The sequence below is a fragment of the Gadus morhua genome, chromosome 4 (genome assembly GCF_902167405.1).
Source record: "Gadus morhua chromosome 4, gadMor3.0, whole genome shotgun sequence".
Lineage (NCBI taxonomy): Eukaryota > Metazoa > Chordata > Actinopteri > Gadiformes > Gadidae > Gadus > Gadus morhua.
The window spans coordinates 20732747-20742133 of record NC_044051.1 but is presented as its reverse complement, the minus strand read 5'-3'; the positions used below and the strand labels follow the sequence as shown (position 1 = coordinate 20742133).

Below are 9387 nucleotides of genomic sequence, written 5' to 3'. Positions count from 1 at the left end.
TGAGAGACAGTGCTGTTTTGTTCTGGTGTAACCTTCCGTCCAGAATGGGTTCCCGCTGACCCCACGGCGTTCTTCCAGCAGTTTAAAGGAACTTTGTTGCAGTGACATATGAACATACGTTCTGTTGTTACGGCACGTTTGTTTGTATGTTCCAGTAACAAAGTTGTGTGTGTATCTAAGTCATTCTTTGGAGTGTCTGTACTTTACTTGTTGACTTTCATTTTTATTCACCATAAAGAAAACCTCCGATAGGGCTTCTACATCGTGCATCTCAATGACCAACAATAAATCAATTTCGCTAAATAAATAATAATGCTATCTTTATTACCAAAGAGACTAAACCCTAGATATGCATTAACATAGAGGATCACCACTGAGGTTGGCCTTTACTTTGTACTATCATCATATCAAACTCACATAATATTGTGTTTATTGTGTCTCAACGTTTATGCTAATAGACTGAACTCTATATGAATGCAAATTGCCCTTGGTATGCTAAGAAGTACAAAATAAGGTATTTTATAGTGAAATCTCTCTCTCCCTCTGTATCTCTGATTTACGCACTCACGCACATGCACACACACACCCGGGCACACACACACACACACACACACACACACACACACACACACACACACACACACACACACACACACACACACACACACACACACACATACACACACATACACACACACACACACACACACACACACACACACACACACACACACACACACACACACACACACACACACACACACACACACACACACACACACCAACCTTCACATATTGTATCCCCCCCACCACCATATTTTTTCTCCTGCCAAATCATTTCTCTCTAATCCTTTTTGATGCGACATTGCAGCAACGCGCCGCTGAAGATAATCCTTGACATTTTTATCACTCAACCCCTTTTTATTTAGTCTGCACTGCTCGCCTGTCTTGTTTGCTGATACAATCTGCCAGCCTGTGCAGGCCGGGGCAGATCACACATCAAGACACACCCCCCCCCTCCCTAAGGGTGATGGAGTGTCAAAGTAATACTCTGCTCAGTGTTCTGGGTGGCAGGCTAATTCACAAAAACTTCACTGGAGGATTCGAACCTTACCGCTTCCCAGACTATTGTCTGTTGTTTTGCTGGATGTTTGCTAAGCCTGGCCCCAGCAGAACAACTGGTTTGCGTTTGGGTGTGCGATGTGTGTGACACATGTCCTGGTCATCGAAGAGTTCAGTTTTTGACTGTATTTTTGACTGGATACATGAAGGTTAAAGTAGAAGGAGTGAAAGATTAGGCAGCGATACGGGGAAGGAGAGTGGGAGGACAATGCACAGATACGCCTCAGAGAGGGGGGCGAATAGAGCGACCAAAGTCTGAGTGAGGGGAGAGAGAGAAATTTTGTCTGTGCAAATAAAAGGCCAGAGAGACAGACATTGAGAAAGAAATATTAAATTAGGCTGAGGTTAAAATACTTGGTTTTCTTATAAATCGTTTTATGTAATTATATGGTGAAACAGCAGAATCATCTTGGAACACATTGTCCTGTGGTGGGTCCGTGTCCCAGCTGACCTGAGGCCAGCGTTGGGGTTTCAACAGCAGTAAACACAAACACCATGAATTGTTTTGGGAAGGCAGTCTACCGTGCAAAGACCATAACTTCTTCGTTCTTTCTCTGTCTTATCCTGCACACGTCTTCAATCCCGTCTCACTCTCTCTTAAAGATAACTCTTTCTATCTTCCCTTTTATCTCTCTCATCCTGTGTCTCTCTAGCTCTGTCTACTAGTATATCTTCTTAAATGTATTCTTCTATTAATCTGTTTCGCTATCTCCCTCTCTCTCTCTCTCTCTCTCTCTCTCTCTCTCTCTCTCTCTCTCTCTCTGTTTCTGGTGAGGCATTGCCCTGCTCTCTGTCTGGTCGGTTCTTTGAAATAAACAACACTCCTGCGAAGAAGTTTAACGCGTTAGAGGGAAAACTATTTAATGTTTGTTGTTGTTTTTCTGGCTCTAGCATCAAGCGTAATAGTTGTGAAATGAAAGAATACGCCAATGTTACCTTTATGTTACCTTTATGGAAATGAGGAATGCTTGTGAAAGCCCAACTCGTCCTCAAACCTAAACACGTTTTCTCTATCTTTACCGCTCACACACGTCACATCACATATTTAATTTGGGGCACTTTTTCTCACACCATCACACTTCTTGGTAGTAAGTTCCCCCGCTGTGTTTGGAAGAAGTTATCACTGCCCTTTACTTTACAAGTGGAGGAACAGCGACACGCAAACACACACCAGTCCACCGCTCTAGAGGAGAAATATCATGAGGGAGACAAAACAACGCACCATGCTGACAAACCAATAGATCCCCTCCACACCGCATGTTCTTTACCTTCTATTGTGCAACGTGAGCAGAGGACACGGTGAGGAACAGGGAGCATATATGGAGACACATTGTACTTGGTCCTACAATTGGTACGGCCCTCCTCCTGGCGTGACGCGTCATGGTGGAGGAGGGTCTGTCCTAGTTCTGGGCAACCCAAGGCCAGCGGTGAAAAATATCTTGCAAAGTTTCTCAAAGCATTTTTTATTTGTGTTTTCTTTTTTACACGTTGGTGAATAATGGCGCGACATGACACAGTAATGCTAGTTCTGGTGAAAACCAGCTCATCCACACCTTTCTGGGCCAGCCTGTGATACCGTTCCACAGGGGATAGATGGAGGAGGTTCTGTTTGTGTGTGTGTGTGTGTGTGTGTGTGTGTGTGTGTGTGTGTGTGTGTGTGTGTGTGTGTGTGTGTGTGTGTGTGTGTGTGTGTGTGTGTGCTTGCGCGCTTGCGTGCGTGCGTGCGTGCGTGCGTGCGTGCGTGCGTGCGTGTGTGACTGTATACGTGAAATATAGTTCTACTTTAACATTCATGTATTCGAGTAGAGACAAGATGAATTGACCCTCAGACATCTATATCACTTCCCTAATTAGAGCACTGTGTCATCGCACACCAAACCATAGGCTGGATGAAGAACGTGGGGATTTATGACTCCTGCGCTATAGAACTTATAGGACAAATAGCAGGAAATGATGTTGGGTCATCACTATGCATTAGTAGGAGATGGATTCACATTTTTGAAGTTTCCAAAGACGACAAAACATGTGATAAAAAAAAACAAAAACATAAGATACTGCTTATTTCAAACAATGTTTCTCTATTCACATGAAAGGAAGAGAAAATGCTCCCCATTTTAGCTCAAGAGAATCACTCGTCTGATCTTTAACTTAATCTAGATGCCCACTAATACCGTGCGCAATATCACTGCAATTAGATTAGCGTAGGAGACGGAAAATCGTTTGTTCCAAGTGGCGAGGTTGATCGGAATTGATTTACGCACAGAGTAACGGCCCATTTAATGGACGCCATGTTCAGCAGAGGCTGACAAAAGCAAACCTACTCTTCTTTCTGTCTTTTGGAGTTTAATGTCATAGTAATCGATTATTGTAAAATCCAGTGTTTTATAACAGATTGTGTTTGGGAGGTTAAATCAACTCAACATCTGATGCGCGACCACCCACAAAATGCTCCACTTCAACAGAATGTGTTATTCCGTTAGTGTGTCAATGAAAAACAACAACAGGCCTGTAGAACAAAAGATGAACACCAACAATGGAACGCAGGCTCTGTTTTCAGTTCTCCTTTTAATTGTTAAAATGAATTCTTGAGCGGTAGTGTCTCCACCAGCGTCATAATGAAGGTTAAGCTTCATGCATTCCATTATTCAAAGATTGAAGAACATTTCTGAATTGATTTATTCGCAGATTTCCAATAAAAGGAGATGGAATCCAGATCCATTCTTGGTCATCTGCTTTTCAGCCCTATCTTTAACTCAGGTTCTGATTTATAATGCCTGCACAACGTCTTAGTGCTGCTGGGTTTATCTGGTTGACTGGCAGCCAGTGGTTCATACCTCAGAAGGCCCTTCTCAGCCTGCTGTCACCGCTCCTTATTAGGATTCTAATATATGTTGATGGAGGATTGTGTAGTGAATCTACTTGACCACCTTACTCCCAGTCCGATTCCATGGGGGGGATCTGAAACCATGGGGGGGATTCCTCCCTTTAGTATGTTGACCTGTTGTTGACCTGTCTTGTTTGTTAAAACCCATTCAATATTTTTCAGAGATGTTTTCAATAAAGCTTTAAGAAATGTTAAATGGGATACATTTGATTTTGAATATTTCTCTAAAGATGACTGTCTTCTTTGATCAAAAAATTGCCCTTAGTTCCACATGAAAATATATCAGGGCAATGTGTTGCCTTTCAACAATACAAAACAATACACACGCTTGCTTTTATTGTTTTCCCAAGTCCTTTGCGCTATTAAGCTCGGGATAGTTGTTTCAAATGTTCTTGCTGCATGTCTTTGCTTGAATACTGTTTTCAGATACGAGAATAAGGTGAAATACTCCTCCTCAACAGGAAAGAGCTGTTGCTCAGTGATGGCTGTTGACAACGCTTGAAGGGAAGTCTGTTTGACAGGTTGAAGAGAAGACCCCCATTCTGTCTGTTCTTCGGGTACTTGGCCTCTTCTGGTATTCATTTCAACCTCACTCCATTCCACACACTCCTTCCGCTCTCCCTCTCTCCTCTCTCTTATTACGCTTCCTGACCCGTTCATATTCATAACCCCTCAGGAGGTTAAGGCGGGAAGCTAGATAGATAGCGGCAAGATACTTAGCTAGGAGCAACTAGCTAGCTAACAGCAAGCTAGCTAGATGTCTAACTTTGTCAGATCATGATGAATTATTGGAGGTGGTTGTCTAAAAAGTGCAAATACTTATCACCCAAATTACATTATACAGTCTTTTGCCCACAGGTTGTAAAACATTAGGAGTGATTTATACTCGTTTGGGACAGCATGGAAACTGTAGAGATTCAAAGACCCACCGACTTGACTATTTTAGGCCGCCTTTAATAGTTCTTGTCAGCTGTAATTTTTAAGTAGGCCTACTTTAACCAATTCGTTGTATAATTAGGTTAACAAAATTAGCTCATTGCTTGCTCAGTCACCAGGCAGTAATTTAATAAAGTTATTAACCTTCCAGATGAATAGAACCATTATGCGTTGCAGGCCATCCATCTTTATCATATTTCTAGTCCAGAAAAAGAAAAAATATTTTTTTTGCATCTGCTGTGTTTTCGAAACATTGATGACTCTGAACAAGGCTAGGAAATGTTTTTCTTTCAGCATCCTACAGAATAAGGCACAATATATTGCACATGCAAATACATTTTCATGTCAACAACAGTTGACAGGACAGTTGATTAAAATTTTAATTATATTTGAAGTTAGTATTCCAATCCTGATACCTTTACATAAACAATAATTTGAACATTGAAAATGTAATTTACATGATAAATTGGTAATTATTATACTTACAGACAAAGACTCTCAGGCTTTACATTTTATTGTAGGTCTATTTGCTGTTATTTGTTTAACAATGTTGTACTAGAAACAGCACTGTGGCCATTCAAAGGACACTGATGATGCAAGGCTCCGCCCTCATGTAAATTGAAGGGGCTACCTCCTATTGGCCGAGCGCAGCCTCACTCTGAAGTGTTCCAGCGGAGACCTCACTCCCGCAGTGAGCTTGCGAAGTGAAGGTAGATTCGGCGCGGCGGGCGAAGCAGTGGGATCTGTTCTTTCTCCCGGTCACTCGGATTCAGCAAAGTGGACTGTGGGCGGATTCAACGTCGTATAGAACTGGATTTGTGCTTTTTGTTTCGTGGTTAGCAGTTACTGAAGAAGCCTATACTTTATTGTTAGACGAGACCTTAACCTGGGATTACAAGTGGATTGTGCGCCTTGAGGAATGAGGAGATGCTTTGACCACAGCAGCGCACCAGGAGGAACTACCCGGCGCGTCGGACGCCCACCGCGCCAAGGGAAAAATATGGTTTGGTGTTTCTGCGGAGGTCAACACCATATTACTATAAGGGGCGCTCAACTTTAGATTTCATTCCGAAACTATAGACGACCAATCTCCTGAAAGCTGTCTGCCATCTCCAATAAACGATGTGTATGTAGTGTCCGTTGGACACCAACAGGCCCACGCCACCCGACCGAGTCCTTAGATACATAAAGAAAAGGTTTTGGTGCCGCCAGACCTGCTCGTTGACACCTCGGACCCAACTCCTGGGTTGCACCGCAACAGCGCCTGCTCCTCTAGAACAACGCCTGCTCCTCCAGAACAGCGACTGCTCCTCAAGATGTTGACGGCTCACTCAGGACATTTCCTCCACCCCGACTACCTGCAGCCGCTCACCTCCGCGCCCGTCAGCATCGAGGTAAACTCATTCACCAAATGGGAAATACAACGGAGAACTATGGACCTGTAATTACACAGAATTTTTGAACTGTATAAAGGAAATTTGCTTAAGGTTTTATTTATACAACCTAAAGAATATATATATATCCCTTAGGTTGTCTATAAAGGCTGTATACAAAGTTGTTTAATATGCATTTAAAGCGAAAACATCTTTGCTGGAGGACTACAAATAGCTACTAAATAGCTACAAGGACATAAATAGTGGTTTATTAGAGATGTCTTACTATAGCCCTTATTGATTTTATTTAGATCGATTGTGTATTGTGTTGCCCTTTTACAAAGGCAGCACAGTACTTGAATACAATAAAATGAAATCCTGGCCTAGTTGTATTTATATTATGCATATTTTATCTATTTGTAAATAATAATAATAATAATAGCCCATGTATATATACAACTCCCCTATACACAATGTAGTCCCTGGCATCCATACAGTCTTCCTCCTCTGAGTTAGGCCTGAACCCGCGGGCCATACTGCTGCTGTACTGAACCAATGTCCTCTTACAGCTGGACGCCAAGAAGAGCCCGCTGGCCCTGCTGGCGCAGACCTGCTCCCAGATCGGGAAGTCGGACCCCCCGTCTGCGTCCAAGGCCAGCTCCATGTCCTCCAGCGGCCAGGGGGACAAGGACCCCCCCAGCCGCCCGGCGCCGCCGAGCTCAGGCCCACGACACGGCGAATCAGGCTTCAAGCCCTACCACAAGGCGGGCGGGGAAGGGCGCAGGGACGGGTCGACCCGGACCCTCGCCCCGGGGGTTGCCGGGGACAACAGGGGGAGCGGCCATAGCGGTAACCAGCAGGCCTTCCCTGCCCACCCACCGGTCTCCCCGACCTCCGCACCCCCCGGAAGCACACAGCAGCACCCTCCACCCCCGCCTCCGCCCCCGCTCCTCAAACACAACCCCCCCCCCGCCGTCGGACCCCCGGCCGCTGACGGAGACGCGTGTCTGGAGCGGGCCAGTCCCGGCAGCACCGCCGGCGCCCCCCACGGCGGAGGCCAGCTCAAGAAGGACGCCAACGACGGTAAGTTGCCGCGCTTGAGCAGCCCCCACCTGGCCAACTCCAGCCACGCCCGGGCCAGCACCAACTCCAGCAACGGCAGCTCGGACGGCGGCTCCCACGCGCAGGAAGGAAGCAAGTGCGACCCTCAGGCCACGCAGGCCGGCCTCGCCCCGGGACACGCCACCCCCATCTCCCCCTACAAGACCGGCCACCCCCTGTTCCCCCTGCCGTCCGGCGCCATGGCCTACCACGGCTCCGGCATGGGGGCCTACCCCGGCTTCCCGTCCCAGTTCGTCCAGGGCTTGGACCAGTCCAAGGCCAAGCACCCAAGCTCCAGTCCGCTCAGCGGGGCCTCCCCTCCGTCGCTGATGCAGGGCCTGTGTCGGGACCCGTACTGCCTGAGCTACCCCAACGCGCCGCATCTCGGGGGGGGCAACCCCTGCCTCCACCCGGACCCTTCCTCCGGCCTCAAGTCCCCCGGGTACCCTCTCATCTACCCCTCCCACCCGCTGCACTCGCTCCACTCCAACAGCCTGTCGTCCAGCGCCTCCTCCTCCTACTCCCATCCCCTCTACACGTACGGCTTCATGCTCCCCAACGACCACTTGCCGCACGCCTGCAACTGGGTCTCCGCGGCGGGCCCGTGTGACAAGCGCTTCCCCACCTCGGACGAGCTGCTGGCTCACCTGCGCTCTCACACGGCCCTCCACGGAGGCATGGACCCTAAGCTGATGTCCGCCATCTCCTCGTCTGGGCCGACCCCGTGCCACATGCACCCCTCCTACCAGAGCAGTGTGGCCTCCATGCCCAGCTCCTACTCCCTGCGGCCGCCGCCCAGTCTGGGCATGGCGCGCTACCACCCCTACAGTAAGGTCCATCACCTGGCCCCCGGCCAGACCTCCATGGCCCTGCCCACCATGCCCAGCCCGGGGCCCTACTACCCTACGTACGCTCTCTACAGCCAGCGGCTGGGCTGTGGCTCTGCACTGGGCTACCCGTGAGACACGCGCAGGCACAGCAGACCGGCCCCCTGATGGGGTTGCTGGCCATCCGGACTGCTTTGAGTACTTTTCGTGTCGTGTCGCCACTGGACTTCAAACTCAACGGGTTGAAAGATGAGTTTCATTGCTTTGGAATCTCCTTCAGTTGTTATTTGTACATGTGGTGGATTCTCAGGGGTGTGGTGACCAGTGGATAGGCACGGTGCCTGGATCCGCTTCCCTTCTGAGTAAACGGGGAGAGTTGTGTTTGTATCCTGCAAGTCAAGGATTCATGAATGCAACCAAATGTTTTGATTTGAAGAAATGTCCGCATCACGGCAGCCCTCAGCAGGCCTTGGGAGTGGCTGAAGCCCAGGCAGCAAGCCTTTTCCTTTCCAGGAGTCCAGTAGTGTACTGGGGAGATTCATGCAGGCCTCATCCTGCAGAGTCCATATGTCATTGGTTGGTTTCATCTATCAGTGTACATTTCTTTGTTACATTTTTATTTTTCTGCTGAGAAATTGTATTTATTATGATTTGCGCACTTTTTTCATGAGTTTATCACTAAGTTCTCAGTTTAAAATTCTATAAACGGTCAAAAGCTGCACATGGTGGGGCAGAATTCTCCCTCTGGACTCTTCTGTTTGTCAATTTTTATCTGTATAGCAAATTATTAAAAAAATACATTAGTAAATGATATTTTTTTGTAAAGTATGTGAGATAAAAACCTTTTGCGGTGTTATCCAGTGAAAGGGGAGGTCATATTTTGTTAAATAAATTGCACTTAAAGAGGTGAACCTTTGTGGCTTTGTTTCTGTTTAATTTGATTTCATTAACCTTAGTCAAGGAAAGTACAAGATGAATGTAATTAGCTTTTTGGTCTGTAGAAATATTAACTTTTCTGAAGTGTCCTCAACCATTCATGTTTCATAATCCAAAGTAAAGGTGTTGAACAGATTTGCCCTGTTTATCCTGACCTTGATCAGTTAAAAAACAGTATGCATTTTGGTTTGAGGCAAACTTCACAAGG

The 9387-nt window shown here is 46.7% G+C and overlaps 1 protein-coding gene across 1 annotated transcript; it reads left to right on the top strand.

The window, feature by feature from the left end:
- The first annotated feature begins 5616 nt into the window (after positions 1-5616).
- On the top strand, positions 5617-9051 carry znf703 (zinc finger protein 703). The gene is made up of 2 exons (XM_030355244.1): positions 5617-6336; positions 6885-9051. Exons 1-2 carry the CDS (start codon positions 6259-6261, stop codon positions 8376-8378), a joined length of 1572 nt encoding a protein of 523 aa, XP_030211104.1. The 5' UTR covers positions 5617-6258; the 3' UTR covers positions 8379-9051.
- The last annotated feature ends 336 nt before the right edge of the window (positions 9052-9387 follow it).

Bases quoted from the DNA above. Each gene is read 5' to 3' on its own strand.
- znf703 (XM_030355244.1), top strand. From the start codon at position 6,259: ATGTTGACGGCTCACTCAGGACATTTCCTCCACCCCGACTACCTGCAG. The intron at 6,337-6,884 runs GTAAACTCATTC...GTCCTCTTACAG, and splicing joins CCGCGCCCGTCAGCATCGAG to CTGGACGCCAAGAAGAGCCC.